General features: G+C 49.6%; 3 protein-coding genes across 8 annotated transcripts in view; 1 reads left to right on the top strand and 2 right to left on the bottom strand.

Annotated features, from left to right (window-relative positions):
* Positions 1-639: 639 nt before the first annotated feature.
* NPC2 (NPC intracellular cholesterol transporter 2) lies at positions 640-9203 on the bottom strand. Of its 2 annotated transcripts, XM_047738548.1 has the most exons (5): positions 9059-9203; positions 5351-5458; positions 3830-4002; positions 1353-1453; positions 640-970 (listed from the first exon to the last, which is right to left on the bottom strand). In XM_047738548.1, the coding sequence occupies exons 1-4, from the start codon at positions 9138-9140 to the stop codon at positions 1367-1369; spliced, it is 450 nt and encodes a 149-aa protein (XP_047594504.1). In that variant the 5' UTR covers positions 9141-9203; the 3' UTR covers positions 640-970; positions 1353-1366. The 2 variants fall into 2 exon arrangements, with proteins under 2 accessions (XP_047594504.1, XP_047594503.1); XM_047738547.1 differs by having other exon boundaries at positions 640-1453.
* Positions 9204-9574: 371 nt separating this feature from the next.
* ISCA2 (iron-sulfur cluster assembly 2) lies at positions 9575-22413 on the top strand. 5 transcript variants are annotated; one of them, XM_047736123.1, is made up of 5 exons: positions 9579-9669; positions 9871-9976; positions 10099-10214; positions 10628-10813; positions 22302-22413. In XM_047736123.1, exons 1-4 carry the CDS (start codon positions 9599-9601, stop codon positions 10800-10802), a joined length of 468 nt encoding a protein of 155 aa, XP_047592079.1. In that variant the 5' UTR covers positions 9579-9598; the 3' UTR covers positions 10803-10813; positions 22302-22413. The 5 variants fall into 5 exon arrangements, with proteins under 5 accessions (XP_047592077.1, XP_047592079.1, XP_047592080.1 ...); XM_047736124.1 differs by lacking the exon at positions 22302-22413 and adding an exon at positions 17664-17902; XM_047736122.1 differs by lacking the exon at positions 22302-22413 and adding an exon at positions 14462-15743.
* LTBP2 (latent transforming growth factor beta binding protein 2) overlaps positions 14581-24811 on the bottom strand; it is a 102028-nt gene continuing 91797 nt past the window's right edge. The window contains exons 26-37 of the mRNA XM_047737098.1: positions 24331-24453; positions 23510-23641; positions 23107-23232; positions 22436-22579; positions 21386-21577; positions 21181-21264; positions 20340-20468; positions 19892-20026; positions 19641-19808; positions 19062-19343; positions 17896-18045; positions 14581-17447 (exon numbers count right to left, since the gene is read on the bottom strand). Of these exons, the coding sequence (XP_047593054.1) occupies positions 17302-17447; positions 17896-18045; positions 19062-19343; positions 19641-19808; positions 19892-20026; positions 20340-20468; positions 21181-21264; positions 21386-21577; positions 22436-22579; positions 23107-23232; positions 23510-23641; positions 24331-24453 (1811 nt within the window). The 3' untranslated portion in view covers positions 14581-17301. The remainder of the gene's footprint in view (positions 17448-17895; positions 18046-19061; positions 19344-19640; positions 19809-19891; positions 20027-20339; positions 20469-21180; positions 21265-21385; positions 21578-22435; positions 22580-23106; positions 23233-23509; positions 23642-24330; positions 24454-24811) is intronic.

Raw genomic sequence — 24811 nt, 5'->3', positions numbered from 1 at the left:
AAATGAACTGGACCACGTGACTTACTTGCTGTCTAAGCACCCCAATCTAAAAGGGATGGCCTTTCAAGGTCCACATTCCCCAACTCACTCATGAATAGGGCTGTTGCACCTGTGACTGCTAAAAGGTGATGGACAGTACACTGATTAAAACAGGCAGTGAAATACACGCCCCATGATTATACTTGCACTTCAAAAGCAATAAACGCCAAGATTTCATTAACTTGGCCGTTATCTGCCACAACTGCCCCTTTCATTTTTAAGCTTCTAGACTTTCCTCACAGTTATGGCTCCCAAAAGACTACTATGCTTCGCGCCAACCTGCAACCTCTTGCTTGCTGCTCCGCACCCCCCCACTGAGTCCCCTTGACTTTTCACATGTTATCATTGAACTAGGTGGTGTTTGCTTTCACCGCTTCTCTCAAGCACATCTGGTGGTGTCAAGAGTGTGCAAAATAAAGCAAAACTATCATGTCGTTTTGTATAAAACAGATAGGCAAAGTCTAATTGGGCGAAGAGGGAAGAAAGGGCAGTGACTGGATGTGTCCCGTCTTTGCTGCACTGTGGGACCATGGGACCGGGTGTCCGCCTTCCACAGATCTGGGGGAAAACACTGAAAGAAGCAGACGACCACCACCAACATGCAGAAGACAAGCCTGCCAAGTTTTATTTACTTCAAAAGGACATTTCCAGGGGCATCAGGAAGCCATAAGTTAGTGTTGTTAAAAAAAAAAAAAAAATCAAACATCTGCTATCAAGTGCTGCATTTAATGAAAACCACCTAAGACAGAAAAGGAGATAGGAGATCACCATAGAGGACTGGCTGCTCAGAGGGGAGTTTCTGTGGCAGAGCACCTCCCCTCCACCGAGAGAGGATGGGCACCGCCGGACAGCAAGTCACTGTCGTCCAGTGGCGGAGTTGAGGCGCTGGCCCAATGCGCTGAACTCAAGGAGGCACTTGGAGTCGAGGAACCTGAAGATGTGATATCCCAGGAGGTGGGAGAGGTCTGGAACCCACCCTCTGCTGCCAGGGCCCATAACCCGAGGGCAAGTTATCCAACAGCCCTACACAGCCTCACTCGGGTCCTGACTGCTGGACCCTCCTTCTCCCAATAGCAAAAAACACGGAAGACAATTCAAGCCATGCCTATCCCCCTCCTTCTCTCATTTCTCCCCTACCCCTTCACAAAAGACACTACAAGGGCAATAGTTCAGAGCTCTCAGGAAAGGGGGTCTGGAACCCTTTGGAGGCTGAGAGGCATAACACAGTGGTGTGGAAATTCCTTTCATCTTATGGCACTCATCTAGGTTAGACTGGATTTCTCCTGTGCTCTCTCAGCCCCCGACGGACATATTGGCAGCAGCAGGTCTAGCCTTCGATCTGCACTGGGATTTCCCAGCAGAAGAGATGCTGGCCTTTGTCGCCCAGGAGCTCCCATTGCACCACCAGTTTGATCTGGAGAAAGAGAAAAAGAATTAGGAAAAATGAAAGCAGGACCTCGCCTCAATCCGGAACAGGTTTAACTATGATTCCTAGTAACAAACTGCCTAATTCCTCAGCTCTCTCTTCTTGAATCATGCCATCAGGAGGGCTGCCTGGGATGTGGGCGCTGCCGGTACACTTGAGCTCACATGAGCAAACCAAGTCCCACATGTGATTTGGTGTGAGTGGCGCTACACGCTCACCTCACTGACTCGTGGGATCTAATTCCAAAAGCGCTCTTGTCCCTCTGAGATGAACGGTACATGACGAAGCCTTGCACGGGAGGTAATTTTACATTTAAACAATTTCTTATAGATTTGGCAATCCGATCCAGCTCTTTCCAAGCATAACCAATTAGGAGCAGAGAGCAGAATGTCCAATTCGTAGGCATAATAAAATACCTTGTTACTAGTACTGAAGATATCAACACACAAAGGATGTCTGAAGAGGTTTAGGACTGTATGAATAATTTCTGGAACAGTAACGCTTTGTAGCAAAATAGCTTCAGTTATATCTTGAACTTTTTCTTTTTTTTTTAATAACAACACCTCATTAGAAATCTCTGCTTTGATTTATTATAGTATGGATTGCCCCTTCTAATTTTTCTTTTTAAAGATTTTATTTATTTGACAGAAAGAGATCACAAGTAGGCAGAGAGAGAGGAGAAGGGAAGCAGGCTCCTCAATGAGCAGAGAGCCCGATGTGGGGCTTGATCCCAGGACCCTGGGATCATGACCTGAGCCGAAGGCAGAGGCTTTAACCCACTGAGCCACCCAGATGCCCCTGCCCTTTCTAATTCTTAATAAATCTCTGATAATTTTCCAGTCCTTTCTTATGTAGATAATTGCTTACCTGTTATTAGTTACTACCTCTAATTTGTACGTTTCTTAACAATACACGAGTGACCGGGAAACCTGGCTTCTGGAAACTTGTAAGTTTTTCAAGACTAGAACACATTAACTACTGTTTCACTTAATGCCTAAATTAACATAGTTTAAGCCTTTTTTCAAATGAAATGTTATTCACTTAACAATAACTACCATATACAAAATGCCTATGAGGTGGCAGACCCTAATCAGACACTCCATGTAAGGGACCAGAGACTCGGAAATGCCAATGATTTTATGGATACTCCGCAAATGAATCTACAAACCTGTTCTTGACCTGTAGGGTCTCTGACATTCCTCAAACACAGATACCCGCTATTAGAGTCTCTTTGCAATGCTCTTCAATGACTTGCCACTCCTAAAAAATAAATGGCCAGGCTGCTGCTGGCTTCTCCTTGATTTCCTTTCCAAAAAAAAAAAAAAAAAAAATGCAGCTTGTTTTCCTTTATAGAAAACAGGAATCTCTTTACTTCCTCATTCTTATCAGGATTCCTTTTTTTTTTTTTTTTTTTTTGGTGAGTAAAGCCATAGAAGTTTAGTAAGGGTAGAGGAAAAGCTCTCAAGAATGAGAGGGGTCCTGACAGGGCTGCCCATCAGGATTCTTATCCTTAACACATGCCCATTCCAACAGGTTCTGCCTCACAAGTGTCTGGAAGGAAAAGCAGCAGGTATAGCAGGGTGAGTCAGAGGGCAAGGTAGGGGCTGGAGACCGACGCAGGGGAGAAAGAAGTGTGTGGAGAGTGACCTTTCTATTATAGAGCTGGGAGACTACTGTTCTCTTAAGAGATTAATGGAGAAACCAAGATTTTTTGATAACTCGGCATCTTGAACTATTTGGTATCTGCCTACAATCTTTTATTTTTTTTTTAAAAGAGTTTATTTATTTATTTATCTGACAAACAGAGATCACAAGCAGGCAGAGAGGGAGGGGGAAGCAGGCTCCCTGCTGAGCAGAGAGCCCAATGCAGGGCTCGATCCCAGGACCCTGAGATCGTGACTTGAGCCGAAGGCAGAGGCTTTAACCCACCGAGCCACCCAGGCACCTCTGCATACAATCTTTTAACAGTGCATAGGTTTTGGGGGTCACAAGGCCTGGCTCTAGATCGAGATGTAATGTTTCTGAGCAGAGTAGACTCTGTTCCTACTGCTTAACACTGGAGGCTCAAATTTCTTCACTCATAAAGCAGACGTAATATTGCTCAGCGAAGTGTGGTCAGGGGGATGGAGGGAGACATTGTGTATCAAAATGGCGTCAGGAGGCGACAAAGAACAGAGGGCAGTGGTGAAGAGGATCTGCCTTACCTCAGGATTCCTAACACTCCCACTCATCTCCTCAACCCCCCAGCTTCTGTGCTTCATCACAGACAGATGAAGGACCCGGACCCCAATCTTCTCTTCCTCTCCCCTCAGAGTTCTCATCTAGTCACAGGCCTTCGGCATCCCGAACGACAAGGTCACTTACGGAGGGGTACTCATTCTTCACGGGCAGTTTATTCAGGTAGCTGTAGGTCTTGTCTTTTTGGATGGGGCAGTTGATTCCACTCTTACAACCATCAGCCTCAGGAATGGGAAAGGGAACAGGGACGCCCAACACGATGCCATGCACCACAGCTTTGCTACTTTGAGACAGAATATCTAAGAGAAACAAAAGAGAATTAGATAGTAAAGGGAACAGCTTATTTCAAAACCCTAAGGAAAAAATTAAGATATGGTCCCAAGCAACGGCACTGCGAGGAGAACAAATCATCAAGTCTGTATTTCTTCATTCCTAGAGTCTATTTCTCTTGTAGTTATGCCTAATACCTCTGTGAATGCTACAGACTAAGTATTCACTCTAAAAACAAAACAAAAAAAGCAACCAAGACGGTTGTTTTCTTTGCTCTCACTCCCACCTTGCTCTTAATGGTCTTTCAGTTTCTTGGGGGAATCAGAGCTACGTAAATAACCTTATCCAACAAAGTCACAGAGTTTTTTGGCAGTAAACTTTGTTAATTATATCAGTTTCTGTCAAGTGTACAGGGTATCTTATGGAGTTTTAGAAGACTGATCTCTGGATTCTCAAATGCCCTGCCCGCAGGATTCCATTAGAAAATTAAGAACAAAATGGAAAGGGAGCTCCACAGAAATGCCATGGGCTGTAACAGGAAGAGAGAACCCTTTAGAAACTGGCTAAGATTAGAAAGAAGAGGTGTATTTCTTGCTTTCCCTCTAACCTCCATATCATAAGATGGGCAGGTAGAAGGAATAAATACAATAAAATTAGGGCAACTAACTAGCTGTTAGGTTATTCTGGAGATCCAGAGTACTGGCTCTGTTTCTCTCTTTCTTTCTTTCTTTCTTTCTGGGTTGGGGATTACTCTTGTTTACAAAGCACGTTTTTGGTTTGGGACAATAGAGGGGGCCAGGGTAACATCCAGGAGAGAAAACAACTCTAGGATTTAAGAGCTTAGGATTTAGGCTTAAGAACAGAAGATGACAGGAACGTTGAGATTTCTTTTCTTTTTCTTTTTTTTTTTTAAAGATTTTATTTATTTATTTGACAGAGAGAGATCACAAGCAGGCAGAGAGCCAGTCAGAGAGAAGGAAGCAGGCTCCCTGCTGAGCAAAGAGCCGATGCGGGGCTCGATCCCAGGACCCTGAGATCATGACCTGAGCCGAAGGCAGCGGCTTAACCCACTGAGCCACCCAGGCGCCCCAGGAACGTTGAGATTTCTTATTAGGCTGTCCCATCTAGTTCGACAGGATAGAAAGCGAGGAAAGGATTCAAAGTAGATGCCCTTTCTAGAAATGAAGCTCAGATTTTTTTTCTTGGGTCCCCAGCAAATTCCCTTAGGAAGGTAGGTCTGAGCTTTGCACAGGCAGGAAGGGAGGTCACGGACGTCCTGACTGCAATGCCTCCACCCCACATCCTCATGTTTATTCCAATACTTGAGATTTATTAGGCTTTAAGATGAACTTGAAGGCAACAGCCACTTTTACTCACTACTGGTGAAGGTGACATTGACACTGTAAGACTGGCCTTTGTGCAGTTTGCAGGGCTGGGTAGGGCATGGGTTCACATTCAGTTCCTTTATAACACCAACCCCAGAACCTGTTAAACAAAAAGAAAAAATGAATTGGAATAGGAGGGAAAATAAACCACCTATGCTGTCCCCTACTTAATGGGAATGTGCCCTGCTCTCCAGGAAACTCTTCATATTTGATGGCTGAAGGGGAATGAAGAAAATCGGGTAAGTATAAAAAGGCAGCCGCCCTGCTCTGTATCTTCTTGGGAGGGCTACACCAGGGAAAGTCATCCCCACTCCTCCTTCCATTCCCATGCAGGATTTATTTTTTAAATTTTTTTAGAAAAGATTTTATTTATTTATTTGACACACAGAGAGAGAGAGACAGCGAGAAAGGGAACACAAGCAGGGGGAGGGAGAGAGGGAGGAGCAGGCTTCCCACTGAGCAGGGCTATGCGGGGCTCCATAGGGGCTCCATCGGAGCCCCATCGCAGGAACCTGAGCCCAAGGCAGATGCTTAAGGACTGAACCAGCCAGAATTTAAAGCAGCATACTTACAGCACAAGTGATGGCTCAGGGCTCAGGGCTGCCATAGAGACTGGCTTCTCCTGAACCAGCCCCCCACCCATGTTCTTCCGATCCTGTCCTGGTTTCGCTCCAAATTGGTGGTCACCGAGCTTTGTATACCCCTACCAGTAAAAGCAATCTTAAGAACGCATCTGCAGTATACAAGCGTATACTCCACTTCGGAAACACGCGTTCTTCAAAATTAAGTGTTTCTGGGACACACTGTGTGTCTCTGCAGTCTAAACAAAGGCAAAAGTGCTATTTGTTCCCAATAAATCCTTGCCCTAAACAGGTTCAGTAAAATCTTTCAAAATCCCACTGTCTGATCCAGGCCCCTGAAACTGGACAGCTGAATGGAGAGAAAGCAAGCAAACTGCCTGTTAACACCATCTACACCAAGGAAAGCTTTTTTGTTTTTTTTTTTAAAGAGATTTTGTTTGCCAGAGAGAGAGAGAGAGAGAGAGAGCGAGCACATACAACCACGGGGAACGGCAGGCAGGCAGAGGGAGAGGGAGAAGCAGGCTCCCTGCTGAGGCTCCATTCCCAGGACCCTGGGATCAAGACCCAAGCTGAAGGCAGACGCCCAACCAACCGAGCCAGCCAGGCGCCACCGAAACACCCTCCCCTTCCCACCCCTGCCAGGAAAGCTTAAGCTCTGCCATTCAGCCATCAAGGCTGAGAGATAGGCTCTGGGACTGACACCTGGGTTTGCAATCTCACAGGCTCCAGGACTTACTGCAAAACTTCAAAACAAGATACTTCACCCCTCTGGGGGAAAGTTAACAGTGACTGCCTCATCGGGTAAGTGAGCTAACACACTTAGAGCTCTTAGGTAAGTGTTTGCAACATAGGAGCGCTATGTAGGTGTTCATTTTATTACCATCTCATCGGGATTTGGTCCTCGAATTTAATCTAGAATAGCTGCTCCTGGGTGGGTCAGCAAGTTCCTTTTTGACACAAAAGGTGGGCCTCTCCTTTGCAGTCACCAGGTTTGCTCAGCCCATCGGATATGAAAAGAGAAGCTCATGTTGAAGGTCTTGGCCTTCTCAGCCTGTGCCTGCTCTCGGCTGGGACAGTTTCATCGAACTGACCAACACTGCTCCAGGGAGGTCTGTAAATAATAACTTGCCGTCTCTCATCCCCAGCTTCCTTCTCCATCATGAGCAAAGTTCTCAAAATACATCTGCAAGAACTCTCTTCTGCAAGCACCATCTGCCGCTTGCTGTGTCCTCCTATCTTCTACAGACAGGAAAACAGATATCCGGAACTTGAATCAACAACCTATTGAAGATCAGTGCTTATGCTAGAGCTTTCAACGTCCACTTCTATCTGCTTCTTTCCAGACTGGGTCACGTGTTCTAGGAGGACCCGAGGAAAGGGCCTTACTTGGAGCTCCTTCATCCACTTTTACTGACAAGAGGTGCTTGGACTTTCAATGTCCACAGAACAAACTCCTCAGTCCTAATCGGCAAAAATAGCAAAGCCAGTGGGGGGTGGGAGGTTGGGGGCACCAGGTGGTGGGTATGGTAGAGGGCACGGATTGCATGGAGCACTGGGTGTGGTGCAAAAATAATGAATACTGTTATGCTGAAAAAATAAAAAATTAAAAAAAAAAATAGCAAAGCCAGTTTGCTTGGCCGCATTGCTTACTTGAGGAAATACCACTCCAGGGGGAAGGGTCAGTGGTAAAGCAGCACTTGAAAACGCTTTGATGTGGGCACTGACGTTTTTACACTGTGATTTCCCAATTCAGAAGTCAATTGAAAATCTGCAACTGAAACCATCCTTCCCTTTAGAAGTTCTTGCCATAGGTGTACAGCTGCTTTTTTCAAATGAGAACAGTATCTGGATTTGGTTTCCATAGATGTTGTTCTTAATGTTAATTTAATGTTACCACTGAAACCCAAAGTGGTTCACAAACACCCACTAATTTCCTACAGCTTACTAGCTCTAAGAACTTGGTAAGTCACTCCATGTGCCTGATTCCTCATCTGTAAAACAGATCCTGAGGGCGGAATGAGTTAATAAAGTTAATATAACATCTTCGTCCAAATTTGGCCACTAAGTTTAATGGAGGGAAAGGCAGTAATTTGAGGCGATAACAGCATCTTTCAAGTGCCAGTAGTTCCGTGGAACAGCATTTGTTAAGTATTAAGAGGTCTGCAGTCTTTACTCTTTAATCAATCCTGTCCCCTAGCCCAACTTTGTTTTTGTTTCAACATAATTGATGATATAGTGGAGATTATCTATTCCCTCATTTACTTTTTCAACACATATTTACTGAGCAGTTTCTATTACCTGGGCACTAGATATAAAGGATCAAACTTATTCTCGTTCCCACTCTGCTGGGTGACTTTGGGTAAGTTACCCAACATCTCTGGAGTTCAAGAATTGACTCCAGGATCTCCAAGCTTCCTTCCAGCTCACAGATTCTATAAAATGTCTTCTTTCACTTATCATCCCACCTTTTCACTTCTGGAAAGTTCTGCTCGAACAAATAATTCCATAGACTTGACTCACTATTTAGTACCCGCCCCCCCCCCCCTTGTATTTCCCCCAAAAGATCCCTACCACAGAGACAAGAGTGGGTTATGTGTTACAAGCTGTGACCAGCAACACGAGTTTTACGTACAGGAGGAAACAGTGATTAAGAATCACAAAATTATATAGCCCAAGGGAAGCGGCAATGGAGTAAATCATGAAAAGGAGAATTGGCTTTTGACTTGTCAGCAAAAGGGAAATTAAAAATAAAAGCAAGCGGCGTGGGGAGGGAGAGGTCATCCAAGATACGAGGCGTACACAAAGTTCTGCGCCCCACCGCTCACGCCCCGCGTAGCAGTGGGATCTCTAGTGGTTTGCCCTACAAACTTTAGGAAACTTCAGCAAAAGGCCCAGCTCCAGGTAATGTTCAGGGACCCCAACCACGCGTCTCAGGAAAGAGACAAAGTTGTCTGCCGTTGGGTTTCGCCACCCGCAGCTTCTCCCCGACCCCGGCCCACTCCAGCGGCTGAGCCTGACCGCCCGCGGGACCCGCCCAACCTAGCCGGGGGGTCTCGGCGCGGGGTTCCCCAAGGGGCTGCTGCAGAGGGCGCGGGAATCTCGGGCAGGTTGGGGCTCACCGCAGTCCTTGAAATGCACCGGCTCCGCCAGGGCGGAGGCACCGAGCGCCAGGAGCAGGAACGCGGCGACCAAGAAACGCATCGCAGCTAAACAGGTTCCAAGCGCGAGGAAGGAAGAGGGGATCGTTCCAGTCACAAGATAAACCTGCCGGGGCGGGCCAGGGGAGGAGCCTGGTCAGGCCACTCATCACCAGCATCTACGGCGGGCCCTGCCCGCGCCCCGCCTCCCCGCCCGGAGAGCCAAGCTTGCCTCGGTCCCGCCCAGACGCCAGCTATCTCCGCCCATCTGGTCCCCTCGGCGGCTCCGCAGGCTTGGATCCGCCTCCGCCCCGCCGCCTCCTCGCACAGACGCGCCTCTGGATTTTGTTTGGTGCGCCTTCGCTTCCGTAAATGGAAGCATTTCTAGCCAATCAAATCTCTTCTCCTCCAGTACTACCCAACAGGGGCGCTCGGGGGCGGGGTCTCTGTGGGTCCCGCCTCCGAAAGCCCAGGTGGAGAAAAGGATTGGGGCGACGCGAGGGGCGGGGTTTGTGGAGGAAGATGGCTGCGGTGCTCGGGCTGTCTCTAACGGCCGCGGCGCTGAGAGCGGTCACTCCCTGGGCAAGGGGCAGGTACCAAGCCTACAAAGGCACCTGGGAAGGGTGTTAGGTTCTGCGCCTCCAGAACTAAGGGGGGAACGAAGGCCTGCGGGGGAGGCGAGGGCTTGATGTGAGCCTGTCCAGGTGGAGGTCGTCAGGGTTGCCGGGAGGCTGTCCAGGTAGAAGTGACCAGGTGCCCCTCTGCTCCCGGGCTCATCCCCCTCCCATGTGCAGCAGGCTCCTTGCGGCCTCTCGAGGACCTCAGGCTCGTCGGGAAGCGTCGTCCTCCAGCCCCGAGGCCGGCGAAGGGCAGATCCACCTCACCGCCAGCTGCGTCCAGGTAGGAGGTCGGACGCGGGGCGGCGGTTCCCCAGCGAGGGCCAGGAGTGCGGGGACTTCCCCTTGGCTCCCCCTTCTGCCACCTCTTGCCGGGCATTCTTGATTCCCGTTTTTGCATTTCAGAGACTTCTGGAAATCACCGAAGGGTCGGAATTCCTAAGGCTGGAGGTGGAGGGAGGTGGATGCTCTGGATTCCAATACAAATTTTCCCTGGATACAATTATCAACCCCGACGACAGGCAAGAAGGAAGGGGTGGGTCCTCAGAGAATGTGTGGGAGGGATAAAAGTGCACGTTTGTTTCGAATTTAAAAGGTTTGCTAAGAACGCCCAACACCATCCTTCTCACACAGCGGGAATACAATGAGGATTTGTTGTCATGATTCAGAATAACTATATTACAGGAGGGAAGTTGGCCTGCCTAGGTCCTTAGCATAGTCCGGCTGGACTGGATTCCAGGCCTAAATCCCTAAACCATTACCAGTATTCATTCCATTGACCCTTTTTGCCTCAGAGAAAAGCAGCACTTGTTAGAGGTAATAAGGAATGCTTCTCCTGTATTTGGAAAAACAGGATATGCACCCCAGGGCTCAGAGGGTGTTATGGTTTTGGTGTTTATGATAGTCCTTAATGTCTTCCTCCTGTCTTTTTCAGGGTGTTTGAACAGGGTGGGGCGAGAGTTGTGGTTGACTCTGATAGCTTGGCCTTCGTGAAAGGGGCCCAGGTGGACTTCAGCCAAGAACTGATCCGAAGCTCATTTCAAGTGTTGAACAACCCTCAAGCTCAGCAAGGCTGCTCCTGCGGCTCATCCTTCTCTGTCAAACTTTGATGTGATGACAGGTGACCCAGAGATTGCTGCCACTTGTACCAATTTGAGGAACCTCGGATTAGTAGAATTCTAGAGGTTTCCTTCCAATCATGTCCTCCTCTCAGTTTTATTTCCCTCAGTCCAGGAGTGTTGTGTTTTGCCACTGTTATTTTCAGAATATGAAGCTTTTACTCTCGATCTGTTTTTCACTCACACATTTCTAAGGCCAAGCCTCTAGGTGCTGTGATCTAAGATACACTAACTGGTTGAAATCTGCCCGCTATAATCTGTAGAGCCTCCAACGTTCCAAAATTTGGAGTCACTTCTCAGGTGCTTGTACATAGGTGTGTAGCTATGTATAAAAGTTCCATTCTGAAGAAAGTCCTTAGTTACTTGTGTTCTGGATCAGGGTCACAGATTGGGTAGCTTGAACACTGGTTACTAGGCTAGAAAGGATGAGAAAGGCAAATGGAAGTTTCTCTTTTTCATCTCACTCTTCCTGAATGTGCTAGTGACACCCTTCTTTTTCTTTCTTTCTTTCTTTTTTTTTTTTTTTTTCCTTTTCCTCCTACATCCTTATTTTCTGTGCTGCCCATTCCCCGCTTCCCATTTGTTAGGGTAGATACATTTTCCTCTCTTACTCGCAGGTCTGCTAGATTCACAAAACCAGTCCATCACCCAGGAAACTTGGATCTAAGCCCCACTGATAACCTGAATCATTTAAAAAATAGGCCTCATACTCTGTACTCACACAGACATTTTAAGATTCTGCGATTATTCAATGACTGAGTCTTTTTAGGACATGTTGCTTTACTAAAAATGTCTTTGGTCTCATGCATAGCAGGAAGGGGTCCCCTTGTTGATAAAGATAATGGATGGTTAGGGATTTTCTTTCAGGTTGGATTACCAGATAAAATGCAGGATGCCCAGTTAAATTTGAATTTCAAATAAATAATTTTTAGTGTCAGCGTGTCCCAAATATTTTATGAGACATATACTAAAAATTACTTGTTGTTTATCTGGGCATTGTGCATTTTTATTTGTTAAACCTGGCAACTTTATGTTAGGGTTGCTGAAAGAAAAGCTCTTGAAGCCACAAATTCCAGTGAATTTTAAAGTACTTGTTTGGGTATGGCACTTAATTAGGCTACAGAGCTAGCAATAGTTGTTGGAAGAATGTGACAGTGCTGGGGGACCCAGAACTTCATGGACAGACAACTAAAAAAAAGACAGAAATACCACCACCATGACAAATGATTTATTAATGCTCATGTGGGAAAACCACAACCAAATTACTTCTGGAAAAATTATTGGTTAAACTCTTATTTTCCTCAATAGCCTAAAAGTTCATTACAGCAAAAACTTGCATTTCTGGACTGGATTGGAATTAAGGTCATTCAGCAAAAGAATTTACCATTAAAAAGGGAAATGTAGATTTTAGAGACAAGATGAAGCTTGGGTACTTATATTTTCAATATGGAAAAACCTAGGATTTAGAGAAAGCAAGCTGTTGTGTGTACAATGTGTACAAAGAGAAGGAAGGGACACTCAGAAACCTGACCTTTGCAGATTTCCATGGGAGGAGGTAGAAAACAGCATATCATGGGAGCGTCTGTTTAAGTTTACTAAGACATTTAAAGTTGCTACCCATACCTGGGCCTAATTAGATTTTCAGCTCAGACTAAGTCTTTTCATCCTCTTTAAAAAGAGATTTTGCTACCTTTTAAATGTTGGAACATACTGTTTTAAAGAGTGCACTTTATTTTTATTTATTTTTTTTAAATAAGCTCAATGCCCAGCATGGGGCTTGAACTCATGACCCTGAGATCAAGAGTTACATGCTTTACTGACTGAGCCAGCCAGGTGCCCCATGATTTTGTGATTTTAAAACTCATGCAGAGCAGGAGCTTAAATGCTTTAGTTGCTAAATAAACCATTAAATTGCAATGGTCACTTAGATAGGAACAGAGTCCCTTTGAATGCCTATATCTAAGTACCTGCTGTTAATGGGGAGAATTGGGATTCTGTGCTTTAGAAAGGGTGGGTTTGGGAGAAATCACCTTACTTTATCACACTAGAAAGCCTCATGAGAAAATCCGAAGCAGTAATAAGAAGCTTCTATTGGAGTAGGATGATGTAGAAATTTTAACAGCAGAGAGCATAGAGAAATAATAGCATCAAGGGGATAGTGGGCAATTTGCTTGGAATAAATAGTAAGCTTAGTAGAATAGGTTTAGGGTCTTTTGCAGGCCCTTTATGATCAGGTGCCCTCTTTCTGGTAAAGACCAGCAGATGTTTTCACAAATTTTGCTTACTGTGCAAATTCATTTAGGAAAACTTGATACTCTTCTGGTATCCATTGGAAGATTTTTTTGCTTCCCCATTACTTTCAAGGAGAAAGGCCTTATTGTTGCAGAATTGGTTTTATTTATGCAAGTTAGAGAGTGTTTGGGGGTAGCATGCCCTGCCTTTGCCCTAGTAAGATATGCAAGAAGCAGAAGTAAGGGAGCCCTGCATCTGCTTTATGTTGTGAAGATGCCTTTTTTTTTTAAATTATTTTTTATTTGAGAGAGAGAGAAGGAGCAGGGGAAGGGGCAGAAGCAGACACCTCCCCCCCCCCCGCCCCCGCCCCGAGCATAGAGCCCAGTGTTGGGCTGAGCTGGATCCTGGGACTCCAGGGTCACGACCTGAGCTGAAGGCAGATACTTGACTGATGGAGCCACCCAGGTGCTCCAGCGTATTTTTTTTTTTTTTTTAAGATATTATTTATCCATTTGACAGAGATCACAAGTTGGCAGAGAGGCAGGAAGAGAGAGAGAGAGGAGGGAAGCAGGGTCCCTGCTGAGTAGGGAGCCCGATGTGGGGCAATCCCAGGACCCTGGGATCATGACCTGAGCCCAAGGCAGAGGCTTTAACCCACTGAGCCACCCAGGCGTGACCCCTTCTTTTTTGGGGGGGGGGTTATTTATTTATTTGAGAGAGAGAGGGAGAGCACTAGTAGGGGGCAGGGCAGAAGGAAAGGGAGAAGCAGACTCCCCACTGAGTAGAGAGCCTGAGGCAGGGCTCCATTCCAGGACCTGGAGATCATGACCCAAGGGGAGGACAGATGCTTAACCGATGGAGCCACCCAGGTGCCCCTATTGTCTATCTGCTTTATGTTGGTGGCTCAAAAGGCGGGGGTCTCTTAGTCAACATCTAGATCTTAACCTTGTGGTGGAATCATACTCTTCAGTTATGTGATTGCTAGTGACTAGCGGTATGTGAGCTGTAGGTGTCCCACCCATCCTTAGTTTCTTTGTGTGGGAATGTCCACAGATTACAAGGGATTAGGACAAAACAGGCTTAGAAGAGATTAGGAAGGGCTACTAAAGTAGGTGTCCAAGAACTTTCTAACTTTTCTTCTAAGAGTTGAAACCTGTTAATTCAGTCTCCTTTTATACAGCAGTGAGTGTACATAGAGAAGCGGCAGCACTGACTGTGTGGCGTAGCCCGCCTTCAGTGCTGACTGAGAGCCGATAGGTGCCGCTGGTAGTGCCTGGGACCCAACATTGTCCCCTGCAACATAGTTACAGTTTTGCATGTTTGTCTCAAAGGTGGGAAACTCCTCAACTGTTCTAGGTATCTAGCAGTGGTGTTTCTGATTGCTCTTTTAAAAAAATCCATTTGCCCTTTCTCCACAGAAATGCTACAGGGCTATTTAAAGAAAGTTTGCTTTAAGAAGTTCGGAAATAATTATGTGGCTTTAATTGTCAGATAAATACATGAAGAAGGGAACATTTAAGCGGTCTATGGCCAAAGCTGTATTTAAAAATATTTTATTTTTCTGGAAAGGTAATACACATGGTACAAAATTCAAAAAGACGCAAAAGGGGATACAGTGAAAAGTCTCCCAATCCTGTACCCATCCACCCTGTCACCCTCCCCACAAACCACTGTTGTTTCTAAGAATTTACCCTATAGGTATAATCCCATAGATATAATGTGAAATAACATATACACAAGAATATTCATTATGGCATTACTTATAATAGCGAGAGGGGAAACAATGGAAATGTCCATCAGTAGGGGATTGATTAAATAAATTATGATTTATCTGTTCAATGGAATAATATACAATTATAATATAGAATGAGACAGTTCTTTAGGTGCAAGTCTGGATTAAGTGAAAACAGAGTGCAGAACAGCATGCATAGGATGCTACTTGTGTTTTCGATACAAAGAAATACGTGTATGTGCATGAAGTTTTTCCGGAAGGGTGAGCAGGAAGGCGAGGCTGGGAGGCGGCGCAGCGCCAGCGCATATATGGAAGTTCTCTGAAGCGCGGGGTGTGAGGCGGAGTGGCGAGGAGGAGGACAGCAGATACCCAGGTGTCTTTCCCCTCTCTTTAGACAAATAGCAGCACACAGTCTCTTCTGCTCTACAGCCTTTCCCCGCTTAGTCTGTTTGGATTTCTTATCAGGACATTTAGAGCCATTTTTTTTTCTTTCATTTTTAGGCCCCTGTAGCAACTGATTGTTTCTGATCGTTTGCTGTTACAAGTAATGCTATAATAAATAACCTCTTACATGTGTCATTTCACATTTGGTGAGACTATATCTGAAGGTTAAATTCCTAGAAGGGTCAGAGTAAGTGCTTTATAATTTTGAAAGACATTGCCATATTACCTTCTTCAGAAGTTGCATCCTTTTAAGGCCCTGTCAGCTGCGTATGTGAGTCCCTCTTTCACCAGAAGCTTGCCAACTAGGAGTCTTAGTAAACTTCTGATGCTGGCCAATCTGACAGCCTTAAAAAAGTGTCTCAAGTGTGGTTTTAACTCACATTTCTTTTGTTAGGAATGTGTAACGATGTATTTTTGTCTGCTGAAAACATCTCAACTAGTACAGCGACATAGAGCAAATTGTTTAAACCCTGTGTGTCTCAATTTACTCATCTATACATTGGGAATAAAAATAGTAAGTGGAATTGCTGGATGATTAAATGAAATTTGTGGTCAGCACTAAGTAGAGTGCCTGGCACATAACAAGCATTCAATAAGTTACTATGGGATGGCCGGCAATTAGAGCAGCAGGTAGGACAGGACAGATTAAATTAAGAAAATAGCATTCATCTCCATGTCTTCAGGCACATGGAGTCTTGTTTACTTACGTTGCCTTTCATCAGACAAATGCAAAGGCAGAGCTTTCCTTGTCTTAGAAGAATAAAGAACCTTTTCCCATTGGATCCCAATCAGAGGCTCTTGGCAGAGCTGGCAAAAGGATAGGCACATCCTCGTGTCTAACATTTAGACTTAGCCAACATAGTAAAGAAATTTAGTTTAATATGAAATAAAAACAAAAACAGGAGCCCAAATGTACCTTTCTTTATTCCACCGTGGTTCTCAACTTCTAGCTGGCCAAGGATGGAGTGGGTCTCTACTTGTAAACTGAGAGGGATGCCAGCCTGCCTTCCCATTTTTGAGAGAAAGCAAGGGCTTCTGAGTAGAGAGAAGAAACGATGTGGGGAATCTGGCTTCCCCTAAACAAGACTGTACTATATTTCACGAGCCAGAGAATAGACCCCTTTATTTTTAGTACCTCAAACTGGTACCCACAAAAGGAGAGCCCAGGAGAGATTGTGTCGTGTAAGAAGCAGTGTGTATTTCATACAGGTCATCGGAGATGGCCTGTCCTGTGGCAACCTTGCTGTGGTGCACAGCAGCTGTCCTGGGTAGGCTGTGAGTGCTTACCCAAAGCAACCAAACATTTTCTTTAGCCTTGTTGAAAGCCTTGGCTCCCCCTTTCTTATCACCTCCCCATATTTTCCGTATTGCCCTCTTGCTGCTTTCTCAGTCTCCGTGCTCCCCTTCATCTGTGTCTCTTCCACTCAGCAAGCTGGTATCAGTCTTGCTCCTTTTAGATGAGGGGATCTTCTGCCCCTGCCCGGGGCCACAGCACTGCTAACAGGATGGAGATGTGGCAAAATCTGGCCCAGACGAGCTTGACTGAGGTGACGGTTCTTGGGAGGAGGACTTGGAGTCATTCCCCAAACTTCTGCCAGTCCTTTTTTGCTCAAGAGATACTGAAGGACCATACCCGGGCAGATGTGACCTCTGACCCAGCTGTGGAATCATCAGGATGTTATGTGGATCGTGACTGGGAAAGCGTGTCTGCAGTATGAGTCCGAACAACCTTGCATGTTTGCACAGCTTGAGGGGGTGGATGAGGGCCATCCTTTGGTAAGCATCCCACGGCAAGGCCAGGACAGATGATACGCTGATCCTCAGGCCAGTGGCTGAAGCATTAAAGCATTTGGTGGTGTTTGAGCCAAGCAAGGGCATGGCGGCATGAAGGCAGTGATAGAAGCTCACAGCCAGGGCCTAAGCTGGGAGAGCTGAAAAGCAGGCAGGTCTGGCTGGGAGCTGAGGTGCAGGGCCTTCTGCCTGCTTCTTCATGATGTCTTCCCAGCTAGGAAAGCCTCCTCCAGGCCCCTGCCCGTGGCTGGGGCCCATTTCCAGGTAGCTGTCCACCCTGACCCCTCACGGCTACTCCTTGGCAGTGCAGTGTGGGGGGCCTGCCTCGGCCACGTAACCTGGAGCACAGTGGCAGCGGTAGGAGCCCTCGGTGTTCTCGCAGTGACCGTGGGCACAGAGTGCAGCAGGCCCGTTCAGGTCATCACATTCATTCACATCTAAGAGGAAGGGAGGGAAGAGAGCACTGTAGGGAGCCCAGGTGCCTCTGCTGCTGTGGTCACTGAGCCTCTGCCCTGCAGTGGAATCCTACACGTGGCAACCAGAAGCTGAAGTCACTGCTCAAAACGAAGCTTCTCAGAGACACAGAGCTGGTGGTAGTGAATCCATCCTGTGCCTCAGAGTGACCATGTCTCCTGTACCTTTCTTCTGCCTAGGAATCTCCATGGAAAGGATTTTCTAAAACCAGCAGGAGACCTTCCTTTGGCACATTCCCCACTTGGCCTGGCTCCAGGACGGCCCACTAGGGGGCAGCAGTGGATTTTCCAACTACCCTAAGTTCAGTCTCTATTTCTAACAGAGCAGTAGGGCAGGTCCAATCTCTCCTCCTAGAGCCATCAGGGTCCTCCTGCTCCCTAGGTATTCATTGCCACTCATATTGACACTTACCCACGCAGGCCATGTGGGCCATGTCCAGCTGGAAGCCCTCAAAGCAGTCACAGGTGTAGCCCTCCCTCACGCGCACACAGCGGCCATTCTCGCAGCCGTTCAGGATGCCACATTCCTCTGCCTGAAGCCCTTCAAAGCCGGCCTGGTGCTCTGGTAGGAGGGAGTCAGAGAAGGAAGCTGAGGCCTTGCACCTGACCCTGGGGCCCTCACGCTCCTCAGGAAGGATTGCTGCTGTTGAACTCCTAAGGTCAGGGTTGGGAGCCTCATGGAAAGCTGCCGAAACAAAAGCTGTACCCTTAAGAAATAAGTACGTGTCTCCGCTTGGAGTGGCAGAGACGTGCCATGCTCTACAGGTCAGTTCCAGGAGGGCCGAGATGCGCTACTTTCACAGCGCCAGGGCCCTGGCAAGGGGGCGTCTACAGCTTTGGTTTTGTTGTGGTTGGTGGTGTTTAAAATCTTTGCGTAGTAAATAAATAAAGTCTTTAAAAAAAAAAAAAATCTTTGCGTAGTTTTTTTGTTGGGGGGTGTGGTGGGGGAGACTGGCAGCAAGAGGGATTACCCTCATTCAACACAAAGCAAAACTTAGGCATCTGCTTGAACCTCTCTAAGCAGCTCCCAACCCCTGAGAAAGACCCGACCCTAGTCCCCGTGCGGTCTTAGTCTGATACGGTGGCTGTGCCTGTGGCAGCTTCGTCCATCGCACAGGTGCCAGGCCCGACTTCTTAGAATCCCAGTCCCGTGTGCTGGGGTCATTGCCACTTACAAAGCGGGTCACCACAGCAGGACTTTAAAGTGATTAGAAAGCCTTAATGCACATTTCAGGCCACCAGCGTGAGCTCATAGAGCCGGTCATTCTGCACACTGTGAGTGGCGTGGAGGGGGAAACAGAGACTGGGGTGTGCCTGCTTTCTCTCGCTCTCTCAACGCCCTCAGGGAAGCTTTTGAGGAGGAGGTGGTGTCCTGTACCTCTTTGGTGTCCCCTGTCCCAGTTCCTCAGTAGGGTCTGACCGGGCATTTGGAGTTGGCCCTTGAGGGACCCGTGAGAGGGCTTGGTGGGTCTTTCTTCCTCTGCGGCCTCGCCCCACTGGAGTGATCAGTAGCTAGAGGAAGTGGAAGTGAAACAGCTGTGGGGCCCACCACTTCCCCACATGGGCAGCAACACAGACCTGGCTGGCTGGCCACATAGTGGGGCTGGAGTTCCGAGGGCTGCAGGGGAGACTCAAGAACCGGCAGGTGGTCCCCGGCGCGGCTGGCTGTGTTGGGGAAGGCTGGCTCTGGGATGGTGTCCTCAGGGCCCAGGTAGTTGTAGAAGGGGGCCCCCTCAGGGCTGTAGATGCTGTAGTGCAGGTCCTCGGGCCCAGGGCCGTACTCATAGCCTGGCCGGAAGTGGACCCCCGCCTCCCGCTCCGCTTCAATCCGGGCCACATTGCACAGCTGAGCATAGACCTCTGTCAGGGAGGAGGGAGAGAGGAAGCTGCCAAGTTCCTGGTAGCTAAGTCCTGGTGTGCTGTTCCCCGGCTCACTGCCTGGGGAGAGGGAACATGCTGGGACTGGTCCCCTCCGGAAGTTCCTGGCAGTGCTCTTCTCCCCACCCCACCCCCTGCCCTGCTTTGTCCCCAAGCAATAGGGATGGGAGACAGGGCCACATTGATTGCTCTCCTCCTTCTAAATCCCTCCCTCCAAGGTGAGGGCATTCCCTTCCCTAGGGCCCCTCCCTGCGAGTGGGCACGGGTCACCCTTCTCACCAGAGCTCCTGGGGGGGCAGAGGGCGCACTGCTGGCTCCAGGCCTCGCCGTCCTGGCAGCAGCATTCTGTGTAGGTGGTGCGGCGCCCGTGCAGGGGCTGGCTGCACACATAATTGGTGACTCTTTTCCAGCAGATGTCCGTGTGGATGTCGTGGTCAGGCAGGTCCTCTGGTGGCACAGGGTCCAGAGGCACGTGAGCCCTCCCAGCCAGATCCAGTCTCCCTGCTGCCCCACCACTCTAGCCTACTGACCCGTGCTACTGGTGTTCACGCAGCGCTGCTGGCTGAGGTCCAGGGTGAGGGGGGGGCTGCAGAAGCAGTGGAAAGAGCCTTCGGTGTTCACACACTCACCATCCTCACAGGCCAGGTCCTGGCACTCGTCGTGATCTGTGGTGGCAGAGAGATGGAGGGGATGCGTGGGGCGGTACGAAGGCAGCTTGCCCACAGACCGGCTTCCCGGAAGGAGGTTTTCTTGTAACTGATAATGAAGAGTAGCTCCCTGCTTCCCCCTCCTCCCCTGCTCTAGCCCCGCCTGGGAGGCCCCTCCCTGGGGATCCCTTTCCAGCAGGGGCTCACATTCGAGCCTGGACAACCCCTCCAGCTCCCCTGCTGCAGTGGGGGCTCCCAGCAAGAATGGGGCTGGCCGGCGGGGGGCTGGGTGAGTGGCCTGGGGTGGGGGTGGGGGACAGCGCGTCCTCACCCTCGCACCGCCTGCGTTGGGCATTGTAGTGGTAGCCGGGGTGGCACAGGCAGATGTAACCAGGCACTGTGTTGAGGCACCGGCCGTTCTGGCAGAGACTGGAGCCGAACATCACACACTCATCTGCATCTGTGGGAGGGCAGAGAGGAGGGGAGAAGCCGGATGAAGCAGAACGTAAGACTAGGGGGTCCAGAGCCAGACTTGCTGGTGGGAATCCTGGCGCTGCCACCTGCTAGTCAGGTGCCTTTGGGCAACTTGCTTGAGTCCTTGCCTCAGTCTCCCGCCAAAAAAATGCAGCTGCTATGACTTAACCTCTTACTGCCCTTAGGAAGATTAAAAGGTTAATATAGTTAGGTGCTTACAATAGTGCTTGGCATGTAGCAAGCACTTAAGGAAAGCCACTTCTGTTTCTGTTCTCTTTCTGTCTCCCGCTTCAGGATTAGGGCACTGAAGGGCTCCGACCTGAACTACCCACTTTGAGTGTGGGTTCCCCGAAGTTTCTGGCTTTGTAAGTGGGGCCAGGAGGATAAGCAGCTGTCTCCGTACTCCCCACCCCGACCCTGTGCCCCGTGACTGCATTAGTCGTGGCGTCGTAGTTCTGGAGGGTTCAGCCTCAGGGGAGCAGAGGAACCAAGGTCGGGTTGTACGGACACCTCCAGAGGGGGCTCAGGTCAGACCTTCCCGCTGCAAATCTGTAGGCGGTCAGCCTTGGGGCAGGAACGAGGGAAGCGAGCGGGAGGCTGAGGCGACATGCAGAACTTCCTCCGGGGCCTCCTGGAGGACCAGGCTGGGCCCCCTCGGACGAGTGGGGTTTGGGGAGGAGGGTCTCTAGGGAGGTTACCTGTGTACGTGGTCTGTCCAAACATCCAGGCTCCGTCCACGGGGATGTAGCCTTTACCACTGGGGCAGATCTCACCAAATTCAGCTGTGCAGGGAGGCATCCAAGCTTAGGAACAGAAGGGCTCTGCCCCCCTTCCCCTCTCCCCTTCTTTCAGTGTCACCTTACAGAGCTGACACCGAGGATTTGGAACCCTCGGGGGCCTCACCCGAGTCCTCAGCTGGGCAGAGGGCACAGGCATCTCCCCAGCCGGCACCCTGGGTGCAGCAGCACTCGGCCTGTGTGGTGTTCCGGCCCAGAAGGCTGGAGCAGGGCAGCTGGCCGTTCTGCCCGGAGTAGCATTCCATGCGGATGGGGCCTGCAGGGTGGTCTCCTGGCGGGGCCTCAGGAATACTCTGACCTGTGTGAGATTAGACGCCCTTCATTACTGTCTGTCTTTGGCCCCCTGGGGCACCCTAGCTTTTGAATTTATTTTCACGGCTTTACATTTATATAGCACCAGGAAGTGTACACCATGCTTTCGAATTGTCTCACTTGATGCTCTGGACGGCATTTTATCATCAGCCGCCTTTACACGGGAGGCAGCTGAGACTGTGAGAAGCCTCGTGACTTGCCATGGCCTCCAGCTGTAAGTGGCCCTGACCCCAGTTCTTCTGGTGCCCGAAGCCGTGCTATTTCTGGTATAGCGTCCTGCCGCCGGGGAGGTGCCCCTGGTCTGTGGCATACCATACGGGCAGCCCCTCCATTCCTCAGCTCACACTGTACCCCAGCCCCTCCCACCTTTCCTTGTTCCAGGTCTTGCTTGCTTTTTCCCAAGTCAGAGGAGGCCAGCTCAGTTCTCATCCGGCCTGGGGAGAGAAGCTGCACCCAACAGCTCTGGGGTGGGGCGTGCAGGGGACAGTGAGGCTCAGCTCAGTCCCAAGGCCCTCCTCACTGAAGGGCTCCCTGGGGTCCCTCGGGGGCTCAGTCTGCGGTCCCTAGGCACCTTAAGTTGGCATCAGTTCTTCTGATTCCCTGTAGGGCTGTCACAGCCCTGAGCCTCCTGGACATTCCCTGGCCCGGGACAGACATCCACTTGTCTTGACATTTGCCATACGCTGACTCCTCCCCCTGTTCTCCTCCAGTCCTATGTGGCACCCTCGCCCACATAGCTCGGGGCCTGGCCCAGGCTCCCTCTTGGGAGCCGGAGCAGCGGAACCACTTTGTAAGCCACAGAGCGCTCATGTGTAATGACGTGGTAACTATGGGGTGCGCTCACCTCCAGCCACCCGCAGGCGACAGCGGCCCTCCTGAGCGTCGTACTCCTCCAGGTCACTGGCACAGAGGCACAGGAAGGAGCCCTCCACGTTCTCACAGAGAGCTGCCCCGCACACCGCCAGCATGAGCTCACACTCGTTCACGTCTGCCAGGCACGAGGACAGGCTTGTGGGTGGAGAAGACGCAGCCGGTGCCTCCCGGCCCTCTGCCTCCTACCCAGTGGGCAGATCCTCCCCTCATCCTCTCAGAAGAAACGGGAGCAGAAGGGGGCGAGCAGAAGGGAGTTAGCAGGAAAAAATGAGAGAGCATGAGACAGGAGAGAGGAGAAGGGTGGCAGAAAAGGGTCACTAAGGGACCAAGAGGAAGGGTTCCTCCCTCTGCCCATTCTCCAGATGTGCCTCTGGAGATGGGCCGGGGCCTTCACTACTGTGCTCGCTCCCCCTGCTGGTAGGACATGGCCATGCTTCTCCTACCGAGCTGGTCAGGCCATCAGCTGTGGACTTCCTTGCCCACTTTCTGAGGACCCATTATGGAGCCGTGTGACCTTGAACATTTCAGGAGGAGGGCCCTAGGGCCTCTCTCCAGGACAGCCAAGATCTGTGGAGATGGGCCCAAGGACCCACGGGCCTTCCCTTCCCGGGCCCAAGCCTGGCTGGCCTTCCAGCTTCTCACCAACACAGTCCCAGCCTGAGGACGAAGTCTCGAAGCCCTGGTCACAGAGGCAGCGGAAGGAGCCGTCGGTGTTGTCGCAGAAGCCGTGGTTCCCACACATGGTGTCGTTGGCACACTCATCTATGTCTGTGGGACAGTGGGGACTAGAGTATAGGGCACACTCTTGCTCTATTTGCTGGGATTACTTGGTCTGTTCACACCAAGGTCTGTGAAAAGTGACTTCTAAACACAGGACAAGAACACTCAAGAACATTGCCATTCCTCTTCAATCTCTCTACAAGCCCTGCTGTGCGGAAAACATGCACACTTCAAACAGCTACAAAAATGGGGTCCTCAGGACAAAGTTGTTTCTACCCGGATACATGAAAAATAGGTGTCCTCAGCCCTCCCGGTTCCTACTCACCAATGCAGTCTCCAGTTGGGGCCATGTGGAAGCCAGGCTGGCAGCCCAGGACACAGCGGTAGGAGCCAGGGCTGTTCTCACACCTCCAGGCCCCACATACCGAGTCTCCATAGTCCTCACACTCGTCAATATCTGGCCCCAGCGCCAAGAGAGGGGACAGAAATACATAGGTCACTGTTCTGGCCCCACCTCCTTGGCATTATAAGGTCACGTCCCACAACCTTCGGGGTCCTTGGTCTGTTACAAATTACTGTGCTCATCTCAACTCCAAAGCATCAAGTTCAGGATCGTTTCTCCTGACCCAGCGGGGATGACTGTCTAGGTAGAGGACTATATGCTATTGAGGAAAGCCCTGAGCTCCTAGCTGCCTGTGACACTCCTGCCCACCCCCCTTCTCCCTATGGCAGAGTACTTTATGATACTCTTTATATAAAATCTTCACCGAAGTATATTGCAGAAAATTGTCTTCCTATCTGTCTCCCTTGCTCAATTTCAACATCGTCCATAACTGTCTATTTGTCCTAGCAAAAGACATTGAACCTAGCAGGGGCTTAATAAATGTCTGTTGAATCAGTTTGGCTTTAAAAACTAGATTGTGTGTTCTGCTGGCACAAGGATTACGATTATCTTCATTCATCTTTGGATAGGTCCTGAGTCAGCAGAGACTCAATAAATGCATTATCCATCAGATGATTAATCTGTGGAAAGTGCTCTGCTTCCTGGAAGCTGCAGTTCCTGGTCCCGGGAAGCTGAGGACCAGGCAGGGGTGGAGGTGGGCGGACGTGGGGCAGTGCCCTGTCCTCTCCCCCTGGAGCTCTTACCCACACACTCTCCGCTCTCTGGGGAGGGCTGGAAGCCGGCCTCACACAAACAGCTGAAGGAGCCCTCGGTGTTGACACAGTGTCCTCCCAGACACCGGTCTGTGACTGCACATTCGTCCACATCTAGAATAGAGACCTCCGTCAGCAGACCCAGCCACATGGCCCAGCGGCCCAAAGCAGCCTGGAGGAGAGCCAGAGGGCAGCTCGGGGCTCGGAGATCTGAGGAAGAGTCCCGAGCTGGAAGCCAGAGGCCAGGCTGCAGGCAGGAGCCCTGGAATGGGGGCCCTATGAAGGGCAGATGGGTGACACTCAAAGGGTTCAGAGGGCACCTGTCTGTCGTAGACATTGTGGAGAGGCCCTACTGAAAGACTCTGAGTGCCTTCCTGACACCTGGCTCCCTGTCTTCGCTCAGCCTCCCATCCCCGGGTGGGGCTGGGAGCGCTGTATGTCCCTGCTGCTGGCGAGTGGACATGGCCCAGCT

The sequence above is a fragment of the Lutra lutra genome, chromosome 7 (assembly GCF_902655055.1).
Source record: "Lutra lutra chromosome 7, mLutLut1.2, whole genome shotgun sequence".
Lineage (NCBI taxonomy): Eukaryota > Metazoa > Chordata > Mammalia > Carnivora > Mustelidae > Lutra > Lutra lutra.
Note: the sequence above shows the minus strand (reverse complement) of the source record. Positions and strands in the feature narration are given on the sequence as shown.